This window comes from Patagioenas fasciata, chromosome 4 (assembly GCF_037038585.1).
Source record: "Patagioenas fasciata isolate bPatFas1 chromosome 4, bPatFas1.hap1, whole genome shotgun sequence".
NCBI classification, from domain to species: domain Eukaryota; kingdom Metazoa; phylum Chordata; class Aves; order Columbiformes; family Columbidae; genus Patagioenas; species Patagioenas fasciata.
Window position 1 is genome coordinate 65,024,769 of NC_092523.1, and position 25,964 is coordinate 65,050,732.

General features: G+C 34.2%; 1 protein-coding gene across 2 annotated transcripts in view; it reads right to left on the reverse strand.

The window, feature by feature from the left end:
- Positions 1-133: 133 nt before the first annotated feature.
- The window catches only part of PCDH10 (protocadherin 10), a 36,305-nt gene continuing 10,474 nt past the window's right edge, over positions 134-25,964 (reverse strand). Inside the window, exons 4-6 of one of the 2 annotated variants that reach the window (XM_065837059.2) lie at positions 21,064-21,369; positions 6,231-6,305; positions 134-3,860 (exon numbers count right to left, since the gene is read on the reverse strand). In XM_065837059.2, the coding sequence (XP_065693131.1) occupies positions 6,271-6,305; positions 21,064-21,369 (341 nt within the window). In that variant the 3' untranslated portion in view covers positions 134-3,860; positions 6,231-6,270. The remainder of the gene's footprint in view (positions 3,861-6,230; positions 6,306-21,063; positions 21,370-25,964) is intronic. The other variant, XM_065837060.2, reaches the window with a different exon arrangement.

The window sequence follows — 25,964 nt, forward strand, 5'->3', positions numbered from 1 at the left end:
TCCACTTAATTTTGCAACAGTACTGATGAAAAATTACTACACCTTGTTCAAATCAGTTGAGAATATATCAACAGGAATATATATATATATTTTTTTTTTTTTCTCTCAGTAGGCAGCTTAATAAAAACTCACATTAAATCACTGAAATTTTATTTCAAGTAATGAAATGGTTTAGTATTTCTAAGTTTTGGAAGAATCCATCTGGAAGAAACCAAAGTCTAGTTTTGAAATAAATTGAATAAGCAAGCTGCTTAAAAATCCATTGCTACATATCTAAACAAGAAATAAAAATTAAAAAAAGAATACAGATCTGGTTCCATTTTGTTATCCTTTATAAGATCCTGTCTTCTGTGCTGGAACTCTAATTTACTCCAAAGACAGTTCTTAACGCAGACAGCTTGTTCTATTATGCTCATAAATTGTAAATTTAAACATTAAATATTGCTTTTGCTACCTAATTGAAGGATAGAACATTCTTATCTTTACAGCTGTGTACAGATCACATACTTCAAAGCTTAATGTGCTCTACTAGGAACATCATAGAACAACAGGACTGAGAGGCTAGTCTATGCTTTTTCACTGAGGCAAGTTTAAGTACACTTATGTTATCCCTGACAGGTATTTTTTGAAATATTTTTGAAAACCTTTAATAAAGGATATTTCAGAACCTTCCTTATGCCAGCTTATGGGTATAGAGATTTCCCCTTAATATCCGATCTAAACATTTTCTGACTACTTCAGTTTACTTTTGTGATCAATTTGCAAATCAGAGTCCTTAGACATTTGCATCACACAGGTTTAAAGGAAGAGGCAAATAGAAGAGCTCATGTTTAAAGGCATTTACATACCTATCAGTGCAGATAGGCACCTAGGAGCATGATGACATATATGGTAGATGCTGAACAACTCAATTGCAATGGGAGCTGGCTGGATGCAACAGGATTCTTCCCCGCTACAACAAAGAAATGGGAGAAATTGAACCTCTGTATTGCCAAATACACTTCTCAGCACTTCTCTTGGAACACAGCAGCCATGTACTCATTTTTAGTGTGTCCTAAATGTTATCAAATGTTGTCATACTGAAATGCACAGTGAGCTAGGGAAATCAGGAAAAACTAAGTCTTTAAATATCTTGGGAGCCCAGGCTGCAGTACTTGAATCTTCATTTTCCCGAGCAGCTCTGTGTCCTATCTTAATTCCCTCCAGGACTCTCGCAATGAACTCAGAAAGGTTTCTGTGCATACCTGGACCAACGGCTTCACTATTTAACATTTAGAAAAAAAAAAAAAAAAAAAAGTGCGTATATCACATACACAGTTCATGATATGGTCAAGTTTTCCAGGAAAAATGGCATGCAAAATGTGAAAGCAGTTCCATTAAATAGAAACACTTCAATTGTCCATGAAATGGGAAGGAAAAATATTTCCTTTTCCTCCCAAGGACTGAAAACAACCTAAAGTTACAATATATGTCTAATATGAAAGACACACTTGGAAAGCAAAAACATTTCTAAGAAGTGCAAGGACTTTCTTGCCTTAAAAGCAGAAACAAAAACTTAACAAACTCCTTTAAATTAAACCTGTATCAAAACCTCTTTTTTTTTTTTTTCTTCCCCATAAATTTAGCAAAGTATGTAGGTGACTGAAAGTCCTGTTACCTACAGGCAGGGAAACATTTCACTGTTGTGTTTATTCAAATCAGTATCTACTGTTGGTGGCTTTTTTCTGATTGTGTTTTGTATACTATATACATTTTTAAAAGGATCCCATAAAATATTTTGTACTTATACAAATGTGCTAGAAGTACACATTAAAAAAGTTTAATAAAGGTAAATTTTTGCCTGAAGTAACGAAATTAACAACTTCAGGGCTCTATCCAGTAGCTGTTTGTACAAAGAGTTCTCACAAATTCATCGGGAGTCTTGTTTGGATCCATAGCAGGATGTTTTCCATATATATACTTCTATCTAATAGAAACTGTAATTATAACAAAAAAATCAGAAGAAAAGGAAGAAAAGCAATTTCTGTTACAACATAGCAGTGGCCAAATTCAGCTTCTCACATGTTCCTCCTTTGGCAGCACTGATGGGGATATCGGGATTCCTATATAACTGGAATCAGTGAGAGGTTTTCTCTTGTCTTAATAATCATTACTAGGAATTTGTTTAAATTTGGCTAGACATTGCATGATAACATAGTGTTCTCTTGTGTTGTTAATATTTGACATTAAGATACAGTAGGGGAAAAAAGCACAATACAAAAAGAAAAAAAAGAAAAAAACAGTTTACTAGATTTTTACATTTAGTAAATGGTACTTAAACTCCATGGACATGAGTAATTTTAAACTTCACCTTTGAAAGTTTACCTTTTTCAATATTTCATAGAAAAGAAATGCTCTAAGATACCATTTCAGACCACAGAATTTTTACAGAACATAAGGACTCTATGCAAGGGCTTAACCCTTTTCCCAGCAAAGATGGTAGCCAACCCCTTTACAACTCCAGTGGGAGAAGGGTCAGCTGAGCATCTGCCATGTTCCTAATTTCAAATTTCCTTTGTGATAAAAGAATCAATAGTTTGGCATAAACTTTGCCTTCACAATTTGAATTCTAACAACAACTATTCCTTGCCACAAGAGAAATATTTTTAGGCAATATATTTGTATAGTTTCACAAACCTATGTCAGAGAGATGTGTGTGTTTGTGTGTGTGTGCGTATGTATGTATGTATGCATACTAATGAGCTTGGGATGATTTTCTTAAAATACTTAACTTCACTTACATTATATCTTACATCGCAAATGTACAGACACCCAGTGTTCTTTTTAACAACATATACAGGTGAGTTTATAGAGCCTTATAAAAGATTTTGTGATTCCAAATTAAAAACCATAGAAATATAACCAAAATAATGGAGAGTGATTTATACCTCTGATAGTACATAGTGCTCGTTCCAGTAATATTGACAGCTGCATCTTTGGCATTGAAAATTCATCACAACTTTTAGACAAAATGTTGTTGCTTACAGCTTTTTTTGTTTAAACAAGAAAACAGGATTGACCAAAATACGAATATTGGGGAAGTACTATTAAAGGTTTCTTTTATTTTCGTTTTTAGCAAGGATAGCTTAGGAACCCTGAATTACCTTCTCACTTTAGCATATGGTGTAGACTGTATGAATCCATTTAAAAATCAACTAAGTTGTACCACATTTTTCGGAAAATTATATATAATATAATATATATATATTTTATATTTATTTAGAAGCTTTGAAATAGTACAGTAAACACTTTGCAACACGGTGTATAAACTACAGAATGTCTTTGATAATTTTTGTGGGTCTTCAGATTAACAACATTTTTATGACCCACAGGTGAAAAGAACATGATCACAATCTCTCTTGTAAAGTTGGAGTAATTTGGGGAACACTTGATCACACAAAAATAATATAAAACAGTCAAGTTTAAAACAGTGATATTGCATTTATAATGCACATTTCTTTTATCTGTACGATTGGCTTCTTGTGGTGAATATAAACATCTAAAGGGCTCAGTGACATTTTGGAGAGAGAAAGATATATAGTGCTGTAAACAGGCACACACTGATCAGAGAGGCAAGATCAGTTGCCTCTGAAGTTTCTACAGTTTTACACATTTCAACTCATTTCTCAGGCCTGCTGAGAGCAATTAGGTCCTATTGTTGGCCATGATGTCTCCAACAGCACACAAATCCTTCAGTTACACAGAACTGGATGGCCAAGATAATGAAGTTGAAAGTTGATGCTTTTTGTTGGTCGACTTTTGTGCAAATCATGCTGCTTCAGGTAAGTCCTGTAGAGGTGACTAGCATATCCTTTTCCGTGCTGCAGGAAAGAAATAAAGACACTTCTGAGAACAGAGAAAAAAACAACCTAAACAAACAAACAAACAAAAACACAACAAGAAAAACCAAAAACACTAAACACAGTCTCCAACATTTCTTAGGTTTAGTATTTCTTAAGAGTGTAGAGAAACAACCAAAACTTGTCACAAACTTTGCTTGAAATCCCCATTGTAGCAAATAGTTGAATGTAGATTTACTTTTCAGAGGAAAGTCTGTTTGAGACTTGATAGTCTGAAAACTGAACTTCATGTGTTGTTTTATTATTCTGTCTAACATGTCATGGCAAGTATTCCAATGTGCTCATGCAGAATAAGAACAAAATGAACAGTCAGACTTGCAGGTTCGATATTGCTGGAATTTCCATGCCTATTCTAAGCAAGATCTAGAATCCTCTAAAGATTCAGAAGCTGGTTTTCCTTCTCTTTCAAAGAGAACCATTATCCTCATCACCAAATGACCCTTTAGTCTGGTTTGACAGAGATGAAAAAGTGGTGCATTAGTGTTACAATTCAAATTTCAGCATTTACTGTCAGGCTGAAAATTAACTCATGTTACACAGATAAGAAGGTCAATGCATTAGCAAACCCATATCCTAATCCATCAGCTGTGGTAGCTATATTACCTCAAGACACTAGCTATTTTAGCTGTAATCAGGAGCAAAGGTAACAAATTATTTGTATTAGCATTCAGAAAGACCCTGGGTTAGATTTCAGACACACATGAAGTTGAGACAAGGAACTAACTTGCTGTATTTTTGTTATCATCATTATTTAGTAAAAATTGTAATGATAAAATCAGGTTTTACCTTAGCTCCAAATCGACTAAATCCTTAGCTGAAATTCTGTCTATTTCTGTGCATGAAGTATTACAACTAAACCATGGAATCTTAACTTTAGAATGAATCTTTGAATCAAGCCGTCCATATATATATGCTGATACTTACATGCTGACACAAACACATCCAGTCTCCGTTCCATTTAACACAAATATACATTAGCCATACCTATTCACTATTTATATTCACTAGTAAACATCTAATGATGTATCTACTGCATCACAGAGAAGTTAGATTCCTTACATGAAAATGTTAACCTAGGTGTTGTATGTTCGTCTAATCTAGCCTGCCTATGCCATAGGATGCACACAGAAAAATGCAACAAACATTTATTCATAAGCTATCTGTTGAACATACAGACAATTGCCAGATGTATTATTAATATTACAATTAAAACATCTAATACATTATGTTTCAGATGTCTCAATTCTGCAAATTAGTAAACAGAATTAGAAAGGCATTTTAAAAGCTTCTGCAGTATATTTTTTTAACATTGTAGTAAAGATTAATGCAATCAGAATTTTTGTGATGTTTATGTGCATGTGATCAAACCAATCAAGTTTCTATACAATTTTGAAAATATATTTAAAAATATAACAAGGAAAAGCGTTGCAATAATAGCTATAAAAATAACAAGACCTATATTTGGTCTTCAAATTTTTTGTTCTGAAAGTTCACTAATAATTTCAGTTCTCTTATAAATACGTAAGCACAGTAGTCTAGACTGCTGTGTGCCATTGAGGAACTTATGCTGCAGTACAGACACAACAGGAATTTCATGGGATAAAACTGTACAGATCTGCAGCTGGGGCAACTGTTGTTTTCATGCAGCACCTGTTTCCTTCTGCTCCTGTCTGTAAACGGTGCATTGGTGTTGATGTGGCACTTGAGGTATGCAGCAAAATCTGTTTAGGATATGTTTTCAGGTAATAGATTGAGTTACTGGCTGTGTCTAGTCCGTTGCAATGTAAATTAATTGAACTTAATTTTTAAACTTCCATTATTATGTTTATATTACAGAACAATCAGGCCATTTTATAGCAATAACTAAGTATTACATATCAGGGTACAGAACACCTGCAACTTTCCCACTTACAAAAATCGTCGTCCTAAACCCTAAAATATCCTCTGCCAACACAAAACAGGCATTGGATTTCAAAGGCAACTTTTGTTTGGTATGTGGGGTTTTTTTGTTTGTTGCTCTGGTTTTTTGCTTGTTTGTTTTGTGTTTGTTTGTTTGTTTGTTTGTTTTTGTATTTGCACAGAAATTCATGTGCAAGCAAATCTCTCCATGTCTATACCAGTTTCCGTCTTTTTACAGATGGGGAATATAAATCAGAGAGGTTAAATGGAAAGGAGGATGGATTCAGCTTAAAACAGAGGGCAATGAAAGTTCTGACATCTGTTCCTAGCTCTGTGTGTGTGCATGCATGTCTGTTCATAAATTAATAAGAAACATCAGGCCTCTCTGTATCACAATTTCTCCATCTGTAAAATGGGAATAATGTTGCTTACCTATCTCCTAGAGGTGCAGGAAGGTTTAAATCACTATTCTTTATAATCCACTTTGAGATCCAGAGATGGCAAGTGCTATAGAAATGGAAGTATTAGAGTCAGTGTAAGAGCTGGCAAAAGAACACCATAATTTCTGGTGCCTAATATCTCCTCAGAGATCACAGCTCTCTCTTTCATCCCTGTTTCATCTCCTGTTCTGAACTCTCAAACTAGTGCATAAGGAAGCTTCAAGTCTGTGTGAGTATGGGTATTAGTTAGAAAAAGGGTTTTAATAATGAACAGTTTCATAATTCTGTTAATGTAATTGTACTATTTGTACACAGACTCTAATAGTGTTTGAGGTGAACAAGATGATTAAATAGTCACAAGTATTCCAATTAAAATTCTTAGGGTACACAATATGTACTGTACTGACTATAGTTCCTTCCCCAGAGACCTTAACAAAGGTTTGGAGTGTTACAGTATGAGCACTTAACGCATAAAATTTATATGAAATTGCAATAAAAACTGGAAATAAAACCCAGCAAAAATACATTTAGATTCATTTGTTCCTCAGTATACACTAGTAAGCCTCCCATTCACAGTGAGCTAGTTCTGCGTAGACTGACAAGACATGTAAAGACATCAGTGGCACGTGAACAGAAAAAGAAATGAAAAGCAGTAACATAAGAAACAGAAAAGAGAAAATAAAGTATGCAGTGATTATTGCTACCTTGTGAATCAGAAATGAACAGAAAATACTGTCAAGCTCTCGCCTGTTTAATAAATCTTCCTTTCACCCTGTTGTGAATCTTCCCACTGCATCCAAACTTGATGTCAAACTAGTACTTTACAGCCATGAATAGAGTCATATACATTTTCTCTTTTGGCAAACCCTAGTGGGGATTGCCTGTACTTGGAAGACCTTCAAATTCTCTGAATAAAATTTTTCTCCTGCATAGTATTGCTGGCTAATCTGACAAGGACAGAGAGAAGGCCCACTGCTTCCCTCCACAGCTGGCAACCAAAGCAGCAGTAGAAGACACTTTACCTTTTATAGCTATGGTCTCTGTTCAGTCTATACTATATTTGAGAGCTCCATAGACTCCCACAGTATTATAACTGCTATAACTGAATGACTGCAGAATTCCCTCAAGTGATAACAGTCTAATGATCCAAATGAACCCCAAGATACTAAAATCTCCAAAGAATACCAAATACCAAGCATACTCCTGCTGTTACAGATATATTGCAGTTCTTCACATAGGAGAAAGAATGCACTTGAACTTAAAACCTCTCTTTTAAATCAAAGCCAGTTATGCAACAGGAGAACAGAGGGAAAGCCAGTATGTAAACTGTCTTCTTGCTGTTTCAGATCCAAATTCTCTAAGTTAGCACAATATCCAAGTATTATTTGTCTTCACATGAACTTTCAGATACAGGCTTCTATGAAAGCACTCAGTGTATTACATCTTATTCTTCTGGGTCCCCTGTAAAAAAATGTGCTTCACAATGCCACGTTTGCACAGATCAGGTGATCCCCGTGCAATTCTGCAATTGATATAGAGATTATGGGAGACTGTCATCTCCTGCATTCCACTCAGCTTGTTAGGTTTTACAGTGAATGACTTTCACTTGTAGGGAACAACTATTTAAAAAGGAGTTGTTTACCTCATATACATTATGGCAATGTTGGTTTTCAATTTGCATTATTGATGTTAACTCTCTTCATATTTTTATTGTTTGTTTTACAGTCCATATGTTAATTGTAGCAAATGAAATATTGCCCTTTAGTAAGTCCCATCAGCTTTGACAGAACCGGGAATGGATAATTCTAGTAACAACCAACAGACTGAAAATTCAGCATTCTTGTTTTAACTCAGCCCGATTGAAGAGAGGCCAGGATTTAAGTAGTGATAGAAGGTGTTCTCTATGAAATAACCTGGCTATTTCAGTTACCCTGGAGCTCTAGTCGAGTTAGCAGCAACTGTATTTTTTGTAAAAAGGTCAACAAGTGAATGGGAATGCAGAGTAAACTACCATAGCTCCCTCACCCTTTGTAGTGGTGTATCCAGGTAAAGGGTGAGACACACGGCTGGGGCTGGGGCTGGGGCTGGGGGATGTAGAATGGGAATTACTCTGCTGCCACCCATGTTCTGTGGATAAAAAGGTATTCCAGTCACTGCAGGTGTCAATTCAGTATCTTTTGCAATCTTTTTTCTTTTTAAATGAACAATTACTTAAATAAGTTTTTTAAAGCATTGCTAATAATATTTTATGAAAACTCCATTATTGGTGTTATAAAAAGAGATTGTGTTTATCCAGTCCAATAAACTTCGGTACACAAATATGAAAATAATATTTTTCTCATATATCTTCTCCTAATGAATTAGTTTAAGGGGAAGTTTTTTTTTTTCCTTTTTATTCAAGAATTTAGTTAAGAAATTTTGTGTTTCAAACCTTTGTATGCTGTAGAGCACATTTGGACAAAATAGCTTGCATTACAGATGCCAACGCTACGTTTTACACAATTAATGTGGTTTTGTTAACTCTGTATTATAACAAGTAATTGAAAAAAGGAAGATGGAACATACTTACATTTGTACTTGGCTGTTGGTTGGTTTCTTGGCCGTTTTTTTGTTAATTAGTTAATTAATTAATTAATTTTGTTGTTGTTTGCTTGGTTTGTTGTGTTTTTTTAAGAAAAACAGACAAACAAAAACCAACAGCCAACTGTCTCCTAATGTCAGTGATCCATTGTTTATGTGCTTATGCTTAAGTATGAAGACTCTTGAAGGCAGCTCAGGGAGTTAGGTAAGAATGAGACCACTCTCTCTGGCTATTTCTGGCATCTGACAAGACAGGGAAGGCAGGAGAAGCTCCCACATGTAAACATATAGGTTGCATCAAGGCAAAATTTGTCCCTAATAGAGACATGGAATTCAGTATGACTGAAATGTTCTTTCTGAGATCTGCGAAACCAAAAATACAAATACTGTTTCTAAAATAAACTGACAGTATTTGGACTGATGGGTGCAATTACCCAGATTTCATGTAAAACAACAAAAAAAAATTGTGAGTGTTAGATCTTCAGGCTGCGAATAAATAAAGTAGGCTAAAATGCAAAAGTTTGTAATTGTTGCACTGACTCTCTTCTGGAAATAGACTTGCTTTTAGCTAAATAAACAAACTTCGTAGACCATTAAAATCTTTCCTTCCTTTGAGAATACATCTTCTGGAACAAGACGATTATGCCAAAAAGCTATCTTTTGTACAAAACAGACAATGTAACCACATATCCTTTCCTTTTGCCTTAATCATTAAGAGCACATATTTCCATGTCTAGATTTATTCAAATCAGTTCAAGAAACACTGATTCCCAGGCAAGCTAAAATTTGACAGTGGTGGACAGTACACTGCCCATAATGCAGTGAATGTGACAAATAGTGTTATTCACTCTAAGAAAATGGGGCAAGAGCTTTGTCCTTTGTATTTAAGTAGACAAGTGCCACTTTTCAAATGCAAACACAGTGTTGAATTCTGTATCAACAAATTAAACTGATTATCATGCTTTTTTAAAAAATGTATATTGACCAAATTTCTGACACATATCACCCCTTTTATTAGCTTTGTTTCAAGATCAGAAAAATACACAATTAGAAGATATTTTTGATGTTTGGAACATGTCTTGGTAAATATTTTCATGTGGCAAATGGACTACCTGATACAAATGTCGACACATCATGACAGTCACTCAAATAATGTTTCTCTGGTGCTATTGAGTGCTCTGAGACTTATATCCTACCTGGACTTAGCTGATCCTCTAAAAAAATTATAAAAAGCATTTCAGTTCTTAAGTATCTAAGTCTCAGTTCATGTAAGCACCAGATAAAATTTCTCTCTGTTTAGGACTATCCTCAAGCATAGGCTTAAATTTAAGCACTGACCTTAATCAACATGTGCTGTACATTAAACATGCGATTAAGAAGGATTTTCTTTTGAATTATGTCCTGGATTTTGTCGACAATGTTCTGTGGCAAATAAGATACTTTTATGTGTATTTGATTCTGCTGTAAATGGTGACAATATCTTTTTCACTGCCAGCAATAGCCCAGTGGCACAGTACATGTCAGATTTGATTTATCTCTGGTTGCCATCATCTACCACAGAAACAATGTTTTTTAGTTACTACAATTCAACACAGAAAGTGCTAATCTATATTCCATAATGTGTCAGAAGAATACCAAAGACAGTTTTCCCAAAAGATATAGTAAGCAGAAGAAAGTATTTTCATCTTTCTGTATTATTACAACCTCATTATCTACCTGAAAACACTAAGATAATATATGACATCGTCATTATATTCAGAGAATCATGGAATATTTCATTTTGCAAGAGTTCATATAATTATGTATTATATTAAGACAAATTAAATAACTCTTCCATTATTCCTGATTTTTGTTAAACTTAGTACAGAGCGTATTCCCTAAGAATATTTCCTGATTCTCCATCAACAACTTATTCTAATTGCATTCATACTCTGTTAGCAAATTCACATTCTTCCTGATTGACTGTAAGCTAATAATTTTTGTACTATCGTTAGTAATACAAGTATTTGATTCCTTAACAAAAAAAAAAAAAAAAGCCAAGGTATTTGTATTTAACAAAAATTTTTTATCTTTGCTATGATGTTTTTCCACCACCCCTCTCTCCTAGCAGGGATTAGGTGACATTATGATCAGGCAGGTATGTCCCCTCTCCTTTTGTGAATGTTTTATTTTCCATTTCTAAAGTACAGTACTTAACATTGTTTTTCATGAGCAGCAGACACTCAGATTTCAGAGAGTCCTTCCCAGTTTACCAAGGTAACATACTTCAGTGTATGTTAAGTGTAACTAAATTTCTCACAATCCTTTCATATTTTCTTTTATTCAAAAAGTCTAATTGGCTCGGTTTCTATCCATGAATGAAGTGTGCCCATGAGCATTCTGTGTTACTTAAGACTAGCAGAATGGTATTACTTATGCCCACATTATTAAAATTTCTTAGCCACATCGAGCAATATATTGGGACCATGTACTGTGATGCTATTCAGTCTGCTGGCAGGAATGGTCCCTGTCCCACGTTCTGACACCCACACCATAGACAGGACTTGTTAGGGAAGAAAATTAGCTGACACATGCTAAAGGTGTGCCACAGAGTGTAAGAGTACAGACCATAACATTCCAGTGCTGGGAAGAATCTTATTTAATTAATTAGAAGCAGTGTATCCATATCAAACATAAAAAATATTGCAGGTACAAAGCACACAGGGCTTTATCTCAAGTAGAACACGAAAAAGTTATATATATATATGACAGCTGCGTGCAACTACAGTCAATTGTCATCTAAATTCCAATTTAAGAATAGATGAGTGTCAAATTGAAGCACAAAGAGGCAGCTAAAAAGGTCACAAAGGGACAGAATTTTACTCTGATGTAAGATGAATCCACAATATCAGCATGTAGAAAAATTCCTTATGGATAGAGAAAAGTTGCATTCAAACAGTCTCATAATGAATCCAGTGCTGAATGTGATCATGATGTGGGAGGTGAAAAGAAAGTCAGAGGACTCAGATCACTTGCTAAAACAGAAGTCTGTTTTCCCCGTAACTTCTTTTGTGAAACTACTCTGCATCCATTTATTTATTTTTTTTTCTAATCCACGTTATTCCTGATAACCTGTGAATACGTCATGTAAAACAACATCATTTACACATATAAACCAGATTGCATCTATGCAAGAAATGCAGATTTGCTCTTGCAACTCTTATATGCACATGATTTTCAGGCAGAATTTAGGAAGTAAGTTCTGAACATTTGCTTCACCATGTCCACAATATTTTCTTCAACCAAGAAAACCATTAGCCTATCAAAGAAACAAATTAAATTACCTTAGGAGAGTTTGGATTTCCAGTGAATCCACATTGATTATTATAATAATATTTAGTTCTCCAAAAAATGTATTAGGTATTGAAGTTAAAAATTGTAATTGTCTGTATCTCCTACTTCCTGTCTTACAAGAAGATACCAAATACATAATTTTTCACTCTTCTGACTTGACTATACTATGTTTCTAAAACAAATTAAATATATTGACAGCTACCTCCCAGCAGCAGTCATCCTTCTGCTAGCATGAAACTGTGCATTCTCAGTGGCTAGTGTGCAAATAGAGCTGTTTACAGGCTTGCCAGATAAATAGCAACACTGATCCCTATAATGTACTTTGTCCGAACACAACAAATAGATGCAGTTCCTTCTTTTACTGGCTCTCTGTTGCATTCTTTAAATGGTTTTCCCTATTTGCCCTCCTTTGGTCAAGAAAAAAAAAAAAAGGGAAGCCCCCAAAAATTAAAGCAGTGGAAATGACAGTAGAAAATCAGAGTTATTGTGTGCAGCAAAAGAGCCAGAAGCAAGAATAATTTCCTCTGCTGTGCAGGCCAAGGAGTTTCTAAGACAGTGGCAAGCAGAGAGGAAAAGACTTTGCTGTGCGTAGACCCAAGTGTAGGCACACATTCAATTCTCCAGCTCCTGACTGTCACAGTAAGGAGTTTTGTATATTTAAGAATAACATTTATTCATAATTAATAGGATTTGCATATCAAAAATAAATAACTTTAGTGCCTTTGAAAATTTTAACTGTAAACATCTCGTTGCTTTCCAAAGAGACTCATGTCCGTAAGTGGCTAAATTACTTTTGTCAGAGAATTAAAATTTATAGGAAAAGAAGCGTTTTGGAATTTTGAACCAGCATAACACAGTAATTTCAAAAATTACTCCTAAATTTTCAAGCAATCTTTCTGCTGGTTTCTTTTATATTCCACTGTTAGGAATCCAAAAAATGGCATTTCATTATTTAAAAAAAAAAAAAAAAAAAAAATCTCACAGATGGTATATTAATGGCAGACATAAGCACTCTCAAAACTGACATAATTGAATAAATATAGCACCAGTAAGAGATAGCTATATATACAAGACTTCTCAGTGTTCCAGTCAGAACTGGCAAACACAGACTTTTACAGCTATTAGAGGAACATAAGTAGTTGAAATGACATATTTTTAAGACAAACTAAAAATATATTTTTTTTAACCTTTTCAATTATTTTCCTTCACTGCACTTGCTAAGAGCTCTAGAGTTGTCCAAGATAAAAGATGCTATGTAAACCTAATAACAGATATTTTTTTTACCAGTATTTTGTACAATATAAGGTACTGTTAAATCTGTCCAAGATCACAGTTACATAAAGAGATTTAAGCAAATTGTATTTAAATATAACAGCTAACATCTGTGCTTTAAAATTAAAAGAACGCTTTTTTCTTTATTTTCATGAAAATAATGCCATGTATAGGTTTTATTGGGCTATAGCCAAGTTATATTTGCATATTTATATGTTTCTTTCTAATTTTTCTTTCTGAATTATCCCTTTCCTTTCTGTTATTTCAGTAGTACTCTGTAAGTGCTCTTCCCTTTGAGCAATAGCTGCAAGAGGAAATATTCAGATGAAGAAGGCAAAGCAGTCATGGATGTGAGATAAAAATACCTGTCAGAAGTTATGCAATAATCATTGAACAGTGAATCATCATAAGTGACTTATTTAACATCACAGAGTACCTAAAATAATGAGTAAAAATCCATCATAGTCTTGCTCTCTCCTTATTCTATTTTAATTAGTGTTACCTGTTTATTTCAGGCTTAGGTTTTTTTTTGTAAGCTTTATTTACCCAATAGAGATAATGTATCTGAACTGGCAAGCTAGAAGTATATGTGGATAAAACTCTGAGCAGTTCAGATACAGCTGTTTGCAAAAATGGGAATGCTTTCTTAGATTTTTTAGAAATGGACAAGTGTTCAGTTAGGTTTCTCAGCATTATTGCATGTTGGCTTTTCAACTCAGCCTGCATTTTTGCCGAGGGATTTTGCATGTACAAAGTCATTCTCATTTGTGCAGAAGTGAGAGCTGTATCCTGTCACTGAGATAAACTCCTTACTATAAGTTAAGAATTCCACTGTCTGTGACAGGATATGCAGGATACTCAGCTATGCAGATCAGATTCAAAGTTGAAAGATACAATTTTAACATTCTTTTTGAGCACAAAACAAAGGAACAACTCTTTTATTATGCACATATAATTTGTTTATTCATACCAATAAAATTGCATTTCAATGCCATTCTTTTCAATTGAGCATTAGAATGTTTTCTTTCTTCCTACCCCAAGAACTGTCAGACATGCATGCAACTTATTGTTGCTAATTTGTGTGCTTTTACTTCTGTGCATTTTTATTTCACATATGTGTGAAAATCATGAATTGAGTTTAAAATTATTAATGAAGAGACCAGACAGCTCACCATTTTACCTGATTTGTATTAGAAATCAAGTAGATTAATTTTAAAAGCAAAAAGACCTGATTTTAAAAGTCAATCAAGTGTCCCATTCAAAATAGCTGCTATTTATGCTTATGCAAACATAATGCTATAATGGCTATCACATCTGTGATAAAACTACACAAATAGTTTCCAGAAACAAGAAATAACTAAAAAAATGACAATTCTTCTTTTGTCTTATTAAATGTACAAAATTGCAATTTCCTTTTTTTTTTTTTTTTTTTTTTTTTTTGGAGGGGTGGGGGGGCACGCAAGGAGAAGGACACTTTTCCAAAACAGTAAAGGCATCTTGCTTAAAACATCTTTTCCTGTATTTCTGTTAAACATCAACAGAAAATGCTGCGTTACATACCCTACAGGAACTAGGCCTTTATGACCATAATTAGATCAAAATACCCCAAAAACATTACGTGGACTTTTTTTAATCCTTTGAAAATTAATCAAAGGGTTGGGAGACACTTCTTGTCCTGGTATAAAGACATGAACATTTTTCTCTTCCAGGTCATTTGTTCTAATCTGTTTCAGGGAGATGGATAACGTTTGTAAGTCAAACTGTTCTTTGTGCTAGCTCTGTGGTAGATTATTTGAAATAAATTGATGATTCAATTCCTAAACATTCAACTGTGTAAAGACTTTTGAAAGCTTTTTAATTTTATTTGTAAACCAACATGACATGGATAGGTCAAGTTGAGCAGGTGCCAAATACATCATGGAATGAGAAACTCAGACTACATCTATAGTTTCACATGAACATAGGGACTTGTGCTTAGACCCAAGCCTGATCCCTGTGGTTGTGTACAGCCCTTGGATGTACCTCGGCTGCAGAGTCAGTCAATGGTTATCCAGGCTACGGAACAGAGGTACAGAATGAGAACAAGCTTACTTTTAAATTTTTTGGGTGGTACAAACAAGACTCATGCAAATAATTTGATTATGCAAGTCTAGACCTATGTGCATCTATCAAAAGTAGTGTTGGTATTTCATATCCATGCCACATAAATCAAAACAGCCAAGGAAAGGGATTTTTTTTCCTTACAATTCACCTTGCTCAGCCCACCAGCTCCTTGGGGTAGAGACCAGTTTTTTTATTCTCTTTCTGTGTGTATGTCATACCTAACATGATAAAATCCTAATTCATACATAAAATATGTTGGTGGTGTTAGCAATAATTACTATGATAATGATATATTTTCATCAGTGAAGATGAAGATGCTTCTGTGTATGTAGAAGATATTGCAGAGTTAATTAGGACTCCACTTTAGAATACAATTATTATTCCAGAATGTCTCTGTGCATAAGCACTGTTATTCTGTGTAGTAAATCATGACTTTCTGCAGTTTGTTTTAAACCTGCTTCCAAAGTAGATTAAGCTATGTTGAAGTAATTTTTTAAAAGCAAACTAAGAATTTCCACATAGAAAGTTAAGGTATTATGATGATATTCAGCTGTTTTCATATTTAAAAAATCCTAACCTCTCACTAGGAAGAAAAAAATATTCTATCACTCGTGTCAGTATGTAATTTTAGGAGAACTCTGAAATATTATGAAAGAAATGTACATCTAGAATGATCCACAATTACAGGAAATAAAAATAAAACAAATGAAAGCTACTTCTTACGATCAATTATCAACCAAAACACTACTGAGCTGAAGGTTATAGTGCTATTCGCACTGTTACCATCTCAGAACCTGGCCAAAAATATTAGAAATAGATCAGAATCAGACTGATCAGGTATTCATTGTGAAGATGGTCTCTCTTAAATATCCTACAGAATGTGGTACAAGAGAGTTTGAATCTTGAGTTAGTGGCTTTGGTCACTACAGTAAAAACACTTCTAAAAATAATGGCTAATATAATGACCCCAGACTGAAAAATTAGATAGAAATAGTTATAATCTATTTTTAAAATAGAGGAATTTCAAAAGCTACATTTTACTTTCCTCACAAGTATTATTCACTTGTTCAAGTTCAGAATCTCTTTCATGTTTTATGAACATTCAAGTCATTATGAAAATTTCTTAACTGTTTGCAGAAAGGCGGTGTTCAAATCACATGGATGAATGAGAGGAAATCAGGGTAAATTACGCAGTAAGAGAAATATGCAAGTTAGAAGAAGCCTGGAGTCACTCTATAAGAAAATTGTTTGTAAAAATCCTACAATGTATTGATCCCATCATAATTTTGCATTCTAAATACTTAAAACTTATTTAAAAAATATATTATTCAAAATATACTATTTGAGTAAAGATCTACTTTTGGTATATTCTGCTCAGAATAATAAACAGAATATGTATGTGGAAATTGTTGTCTGAATATGTCCAATGGCTTAGATCAGTAAGGTGAAAATTTGACAATGGGACATAAAAAAACCCTTTTAAATATGAGGATTTGTATTTTTTTGTGCATTAAAATTTGTAATACAGCTGCTGCTGTGTTCATTTATCCATGCAATGACCTAAACCTCAAACAACAAAGAAGCAAACCTCTAAGTCCCCACTATGAAGCCCTTGGTTTCAATCACACACTATAATCATAAGTTCAACAGATTACTGTATTATTTATGTCAAAAGTATATAATTTTATCGAATGTGTATGATCTTATCAGTTCATGACCTGGTTGTCCTTCGATTGTTTTGTCTCCTTGCTGTTCTCTTGTTATTGAAAACGGCAAATGAAAGTGCCCGGCTTACCTTCTCGGTTTTCATGCACTCTCCTGTTTACTCCATGTCCCTATCACGGCTTGTCTACATTAACTAGTACTAAGCTTTTCACATTACTTTGAATATAAATATTTTCAATATTTTTGCTGTTCTGTTATTTATTTCTATGGAATGAAGAGACTGGCTAGAGCAACATAGTGATACACTTTTGTGTGAGGGTTTTATAACACTTTTTAGTGTATTTTCAAGTCAATTCCTTTTTACAGCCTATCATTTTATTTCGTTCCTGCTGGCTTTGTACATTGGGAGACACTTTTCAGGGAATTATCCCCTGGTCTTTTTTCCCAAGAAGAGTTCAGATTTCTCATGATACAATTTATCTTTTCTACGGTTCTGCATGGAATGTACCCATTGGAACACCATACAGGAATCACCAGACAGACACAACTTGAGCAGAGACACTCATATGGCACAGTTGAAAGCTCCGCATAGAGCTACCAGTTTACATTCATTGCTATTGACCTAATGGCACAGCTTAAGCAAGTTAGCTCTCCCAGCTGTTCCACCATGCTGATACTGCTCTGCAGCCTTCAATTCCAGAGCGAGACAGGTCAGAAATAGACTGAATTTTCTGGACCATGCTTCACTGCACAATGTATGCATACGTAGTCTATTAGAGACTTGATTGACCTAAACCATTTTATATCATCTGCAAATACCGCCACCTTTTTCTCATTTCCATTTCTAGATAATTGTATTTTTAAACTCCGTGGATCTCTGTATAGACACATGGGGAACTCTGCTTCTGCTAAAATGTTCTGTTTATCGTTGTGACTTTTTTCTCTCAGGGACAGATACTCTGGTAATGCTTTACTAGCTTATTCCACTACACAGAAGCTATGATAAAGGCTTTTTTGTCAGTTCATATACACTAGATTGATTAATTGTTGCCCAGTATCAAAATTCTAACAGATTGACAATCTTTCTGTTTAATTTTCCTGGACAGATGCCACCTACCTTCTTACAAAACCCCATAGTCACAATTTCATGTCCTATGTCACAGTTTCTCAATGGTGTCTGATTTAAAAGATTTTCTACTACCTTTTTTTAAAATGATAAACACAACTTGGAACATTCTTTGGCTAGTAGCTTTTGTTAGAAAATGAAAGAAACATAATCTACTGGCTTCTTCCTATTTCTTTTAGTCACACTTGCAACAACATCCTCTTTCATGACTCAGTCTTGCACACTTCTTTGAAGTGGTTACCTGAGATAGGTAGCTGCTTCAATACGCCTGTCTTTCATTCTCCATCCCTCCTCTGGTAAAAACAAATGCAAAGACACAGTTTTGAATCTTTGCAATGTCCTTGTCCTGGCCAACTGCAGCTCAAGAAACACATCAGTTCTCTTCTAGCTTGCTACATTTGACATCTGAAAAATTGTCTATATTTATTTGAATGCCTTTGGCTATTTGTTCTGAGAAGTTCCACATATCTCTGCTAATTTCCATCCTGAAGTTTACTTGCTAGATCTTATGATCTCTTCTGTTCCTTTTACTTAAGAATCTCTCTTTTTTTTACAGACATTTTTAGTTCAAGTAGTTTTTGTATTCTGCAATACACTTTTTCTTCTTTGCTAATGTTTTTTTAATACAGTTGTTTCCATACATGCTGCAACTTCTTATACAGTATTTTTGCTGAATATGAGGATTCTGTTTCATACATTTTAATAATTTCTTTAAAAAAAAATCATTCTACTGACAAACTAGTTTTTATATTATGTTCTTTAAGAAGCTGAATTTAATTTTATTATGGTTGCAATTACACTGTAGCTCAACTAAAGTTCCTTTCTGAATCAAATTCCTCTTATATATTCCTCTTGCCTTATTCATTGAACACATTAATAATGAATTATTTACCCATTGCTACAAACGTAGTGCTAATTTTCTTTTCTTTTCTCCTGTTTTTCACTATACAATTATAACATAGAATTTAACTAAAGAATATATTAAATAAAGTAAAATAAAACAGAAAAATATTACTCTTGGTTTTGTGGCAGTTTTAGGTTTGAGATTCAAAGAAAAAAGTATAACTGAATCTGAATTCTCAAGTGGATTATGTAATATTACTCATTTATGTTACTTGCTTTCAACATTTTACCTCTAATGTTTTAGACCCTCATACCAGAAAAGTGTGAAGTGTAGACCAATGTTTATCTGTAAACAAATTGCTCAACAATATTGTTTATGTTAGTTGAACAAAATTTAATCCCTAAACTATCAAGAAAATAAATATTTTGTTGTTATTTGAAACAAAAGTCCGAGGCCTAGAACAAAACAGAACAATGTTGTGTCACCAGATAGAATCGTAATTGTAATGCACATACTGCATCAGAATTGGTGTGATTAGATAATCAGTGCTACAAAACTCAAGTTTTTAGATGGTAATGAAAGAGATGAAATTTGTACTGATAGATTACAGTTTAGTACTAAAGAATGTTTCTTAGAGGTAAATGATGGAAGACTAGTTAGGGAAAGTCTGAGTCATAAGTTGTTAGGTCATAGCTAAGTGAAATTTCACATTGGTCTTTAAAGTATGAGCAGATGATTGACAGCTGACATTTTAGCCTACACAAAATAAGCTGATTGTCTTGGGACAGGTTTTTTAGGAATGGCTGTCACATCTCAGAACTGGTATCCAAGTTTAGAAGCTTTCAGTAAATCAAATCTAAAGACTGAAGTGGTTAAAAGACCTCTCTGAAGGACTGATAAATAACAAGGGAAAACTGAGCTGTCTGTGCTGAGGATGATCTGTAGCAAAGATCTCCACAGGTTAGGACTGCCAGTACAGCACCTTTCAGAACAACTAAGTGCTTTATAAAAGTAAATAGATTAATACCATTCATGAAGATTTGTTTTCCTGATTTGCTGTCCTAAAAGACTTGCTGCTTTATAAAAGGGTTGGTATTGCAATGTTAATGTCTTTGGCTTATTTGGATGAGATAAACATCATAAACGCTTGAAGTCAAGGAGATTACAGTTCCTGATAAAATACAGAATGGTGCTGAACAGAATAAAAAGACATATTAGATGAAAGTCTTACTCAAGGGTTCTACAACTGGCTCAGCCTCCAAAAGGAATTACGAAGGTATTTTTGAGATCTATCACACTCTTTCCTGACACCCAACCATAGTCAAAAGGCAACCGAAGAAATAGGTAAGGTTTTGGAACCAGACAGAAGGCATGGAGGAGCACTGACAAAAGTCAGTACTATGTAGGCTGAAAGATGATCAGATGGAAGGCAAAAAGTCTTTTCCTCTTTCCAAACCATTAAACTATGTAAATAGTTACTTCAAAATAATACACATACTATTTGTTCACAAGATACTGCTCAATCATAAAAAGAAGATCTTAGGACAGTTCTCTTGACTTAATTTTATTCTTAAAAATGTTAACCTGGCAATGGCAATGTATAAACCATCTACCCAAGGACACTTGGAAAATAATCCGCCATCAGAAAATAAAGTTGAGCAACTCCCCCACTAATATCAGATGATACTTTTGTTGTTGATGATCATGTCATCCTAAAAACAATCAAAGTTTTGTCTTCTTTTAAAAGCATTGAACAATGCCTTCTTCAGTGGTTTGTGAATCCAAGAGCAGCCATTTTTCCCCACTGTTCCTAAAACTGTGTCTATATTATTCCTACTATGAATAGCAGAAAGAGCTAATTTTTATTCCCGCAAAGGGAACAGCTTTTTGAATAGTACTTACTCAAATATGGTGGTTTGTAAGGCGCTCGTGTATTAGACAGCAGTCCATCCAACTCCTTCCTCTCCAGAGTGCTGTGAAGAGCCTTCTCTTTGCCGAAGGTGGAGAAGGACCTCTCTGCCCCCGGCTGGGCTTCTGGTGTTTCAAACACTTCAGTGTCTGGAACAGAGTCCATGCCAGGTACATGCAGATTGCTGCGGTAATCTGCAGCTTGGCGTCCATCAGATGGAACAAAGGAAGGCATCCAGCACCGATCTGAGTGGCCCAGTGCTTTACATTCCTCTGTGCAATTGGAGAAGAGATCCATGCCTGCAAGCATGAGAGAAAAAGAAACTACAGATACAAGCTTCAGGATCATGAACAGCTGCTGTCAGATAAGAAAGATTATGCTGAACAAAGAGAGAATTGGAAAAAGAAATGTCGTAAGAGCTTCTTCCACTACCTTCATTTCCTCAACAAAAAAATACAAGAAAAAAAACCCTGACTGTCCAGTCTTCAAAAGTCAAAAACACCATTTAGTAAGCATAAATAAATGCCAAAATATCACACACATACAAAAATATCACAAGAAGAGGGGTACTGGTGGTTCTACCTCACAAAATAGCTTTCAGATCTCACTGTTAGAACCCATTCCAATAAGGCTCAATTCCACTTGTACGTTGATGTCTGCAGTTTATCAGTTGAAAATACTTGTTAAGAACATGAAGGAATTGTTTCTACATAAAAGCATCTCTGACCAGAGAAACTAAATGTCCTGATCGAGGAACCACAGATTTCATTTACAAGAATGAAATATTAATGAGTCCTATAAAGGAACTATCTGTGTATACATTAGTATACACATAGAGCGTATTGATATTAAAAGCAGATCTTACAAAGTAGGAATCCAGCTTCCAAGTGATCAGGATGCCTTATTAAATCAGTTGTTACATCATTCTTTCAGAGATGGTTTTCACTGCTATCACAGCAAACCTTACTATCATCAAGTCATCCAAGTAATGGGGCAGAATCCTATAATAAATTACTGTAATTAGTGGTACAAAAGTAGCTGTAGTCCGATGTGACATGGCTGTGGATACTATTGACAAAATTGTTAATGCTTCCCTTATATAAGCAATCACTTGTCCCTGCCAGAGTGTAACTCTTTTCTTACAAATCCTTTAATGACATTAAGATTTCAAATGACAAGCTATGCTTCTATTGACTATCTATAGATCAGCCTTCCAAAATAATACTTTGAGACTGTGAGTTACTAAATTATTGGATTATACTTGTTTTGAGAGAAATGGCATATGAAATCATAGGCATAGAAGAAAATAAATACTAACGTCTCCAAGTTGATAGTCAATATTTTACAGAAAAGCAGAACAATAAAGAAATATCTTATTCTTGTATTTATAAAAAGAACTGAGTGTCTTAGAATTGGTGTATGTCAAAACTGAACTAAATCTGTTGTAAACATTGCATTTACAAGCATTGCACTAGAATTATAAAAAATGGTGTTACTTGCAGAAGAAATAGGACAAAATTTTGTACAGCTGTAATAAGATTCATGTAATGTAGCTTGCGCACCAGCCAAGATTGTAAAGAACCGGATTAGCCTGATCTCTAATATGAGGATTAGTATTAAGAATTCTACCACTGTTTAGCACCATAATTTGATTTATATTAGTAATAGTTGTGCGATATCTCACACTGCAAAAAACAATCTCTTCAACAAGTAAGAATCTTTCTGAATGATCAAGTGCTTGAGTACTAAAGGCAGTTACTTAGGCAGAGAGGAAAATAATGAAGGAAAAATAAGCTTTGTATCTCAGATTACCCTCACTTTATAATGACTTTTTAATTTTAAATCGAGTAATATACAATACTAGGTCCACTTTTGATTAGAACCTTGCATTGATAATTGGCATGCAGAAGTCTGAAAATAAATTACTGATCAGTGAACTGTTGAAGAATGCAGACGTGAACTGCAGATATGATTAAGGAGTCAGATGAAGATCATCAGGCAAGGCATACGAATTGTATAGTTCTAAATTCTGTAGCGGTAGTAGCTATCAAAGACTGAAAAGAAAGATTTAGATGCAGGCTTTCTAGAAAGAAGTTAATATACAACAATGTCTATAAAACTGTGTGTGTATCTCAAGTATTGAAATATCTGCACAAAAATATGTCAGGCAAGAAAATATATATTTTATTAATCTAACTTTTTGCCATTCAGAAGACTTACGTGACAATTAAGACAAATGGTTATTGCATTTTTCAGGCTACATGTAAACAACAAATAACCCTAGTTTTAATAAAAAAAAATGATGACAGTTAATTTTGCTAACAGTGTATCAATGAACGTAATCATTCAACGTTTCCTGAAAGACAGCAGGAGAAAGAAAAGATTATGAATGAATATTAAATTATATTCTTTTGTATATGGGAAGGGAGATGCTATAATATTATTTTTTTAATGTATGCAGTCACAGACAGACCCTTTTTTGCCCTTCATAAATTTTAATTTCTCCTGGAAAGCTATCCTCCATTTTACTATTTTGTTTTCACATCAGCTGCTAAACTGCAAAATGTCTCTGTCGAAATACTGTTTTTCAGTTCCTTTTTGAATAATGCTTGTCTACTACAATGCACTGAATAGTATTATATAACAGTTTATTACTAAAGAGATTTTATAGCCACTATAAATCAGGATTTTGAATAAAAAAATTAATGAATGTAGGGGATACAGTATGTAGGCTTGTCTGACAAACTTTTCCCCCCTTGAAGATAGGAATATTTAAAATTTAAACAAAACAAAACAAAACTCAGAAAAATTGGAATTTTAATATATACTACTGGAACATACAGCTATAATGTAAATGCTTGTATAGGATGGGAACAAAATCTTCGGAGGGGCATGGTTTGTGTATTGTTCCTACTTGGATCAGTCACAACATTCCCTGAGAGTTTAATGGAGACAGAATCAAGTCTTTGACCTTAGTATTTTGACAGAAAATAAATTCAACTTAGCACTCTGATTTTGAAATCCCTGGGCACCTGTGTATATTTATGCTGACTAAGATATAAATGCTGGCTATTCTTCCTCCACCTTTTTCCTGTGGGTCATGGTATAGAATTCTGCATTTCTAATAGAAAAACATTAAAAGCAGAGGAGGCAAAGGCTATTTGTTGTTTTCCAGGAAGGAAGGATATATCTTAGCAAACAAAGTAAGACATTCAGCACAGAACACCTTCGTATACCAAGAATAATGTTCTTGATTTATAACAGTAAGAAACGTTTAGCAGTAGAACACTTCCATCTCATCTCTCTCACGAATCTGGTTATGTCTAGAGTCCTTCAGAACTAAACTATCCATCATAATTGCAAATCCAAATTAAAGAAAAATGCTTTATATTTTTCATTTAGTTATCATGTTAGACCTTGCATGCAGATAAGCTGAGTTTTTAAAGGTGACCCTGAGTTCTGAATTTCAAATATCCTTCGCAGATGCAGACAGATAGTTTAACGCACTGAAATGCTGGGAAATGATAAGCATTGCACTGTTTCAAATACAGCCTTCATATAAAAGCTCATGGCAAGGGCCATTAGTTCATCCCTACTTGCTCAAGTCTTATTACTAGATATGCCAGTGGGCAATTTGTGCTTTCACATAAACTTAACTTTGCAGATTTTGAAGCGAAACAAGCCCACATCCCTCCCTTGAAAGGAAAACAAAAACTAGTAAAGGAGTTCAATATTAAGTTTGATATCTGCATCTGAATTTCCTGCACTCAGGTGCTTTGAATCAGATAGTTGGTAGTGTTGCATTTCTGAAGCATATTCCCAATTTGCTTCCTTTTTTATATTTCAAAAGGAGAAAAATCAAAATTTCTATGTGCATGATTTCTAATTGGTTTGAAAGGCAGTTTAGATCAAAGCAAAATTTAGGCCTAAAAGCATTTTTAAATAATGTATTATTTCTTAATTTAATTAAGGGAGAAGATCCATACACCAAGTAAATGAGTGAACAAATTCACATGTATCACTGAGTAAATGTTGTAAAAAAGTGCAAAAAAAAATTAAATGTTGACAAAGTAATTTTATAGTATTGTTATTGAGAGGGGTTCTTTTTCCCAACACATGTCATTTTTTCATAACTTTGGCTTTTATTTGGAATTAAATGGCAGTTTTCGTTTCTTCTGTGACAGCTTTTCTTTAAAAAGCCAGTTAGATGGAAGATAGGCGTGATGTAGAGAACCAGGACTCCTTTTCAGAGCTTCATTACCAGAACCATCATCCTTTTGGTTACATTATCCTTGAGCAAGTTACTCATTTCCTTATGATTCATGCCTTGTGTCAGTAAATAAGGATAATGATGTTAAACTCTTTGTAGAAGACTTTATCTACTGAAGAACTGGAGTTTATGAAAAAGAATTATTATCATTCTTTCTTGCTAAGTAATTGGTGTGCTACCTGGGATAAAACTGATTTCATCTGCATGGGAACATGAATAGAGACTCAAACATCTTCGAGATTCAACTCTTCCAAATCTCAGCTTCAGTATTTCAAAACTCTATCTGGACCATTGAGATGTGAACACTATTAAGCATGCAGACCAAGGGAAAAAAAAAAAAAAAAAAAAAAAAGGCAAAAACCAAAACAAAACAAAAAAAAAGCCGAAACCAAGAAAGGAGAAAGAAACCACCCTCAGCTTGAGTCAAAGCACTTTTCTAAGCCATTTTCATGTTCACTTTCACTTTATCCGAGATAGACTCTTAGCCCAAGTGATCTTCAAAACAGGATTTAGCTGTCACTCTGCATTGCCTCAGAAGGAATACTGGTTTTGTCTGTCCCTTTATCACTGAAATTCTACTCTTGACTTCTCGAATTCTACTCCTTATGGACACTAAAATATCAT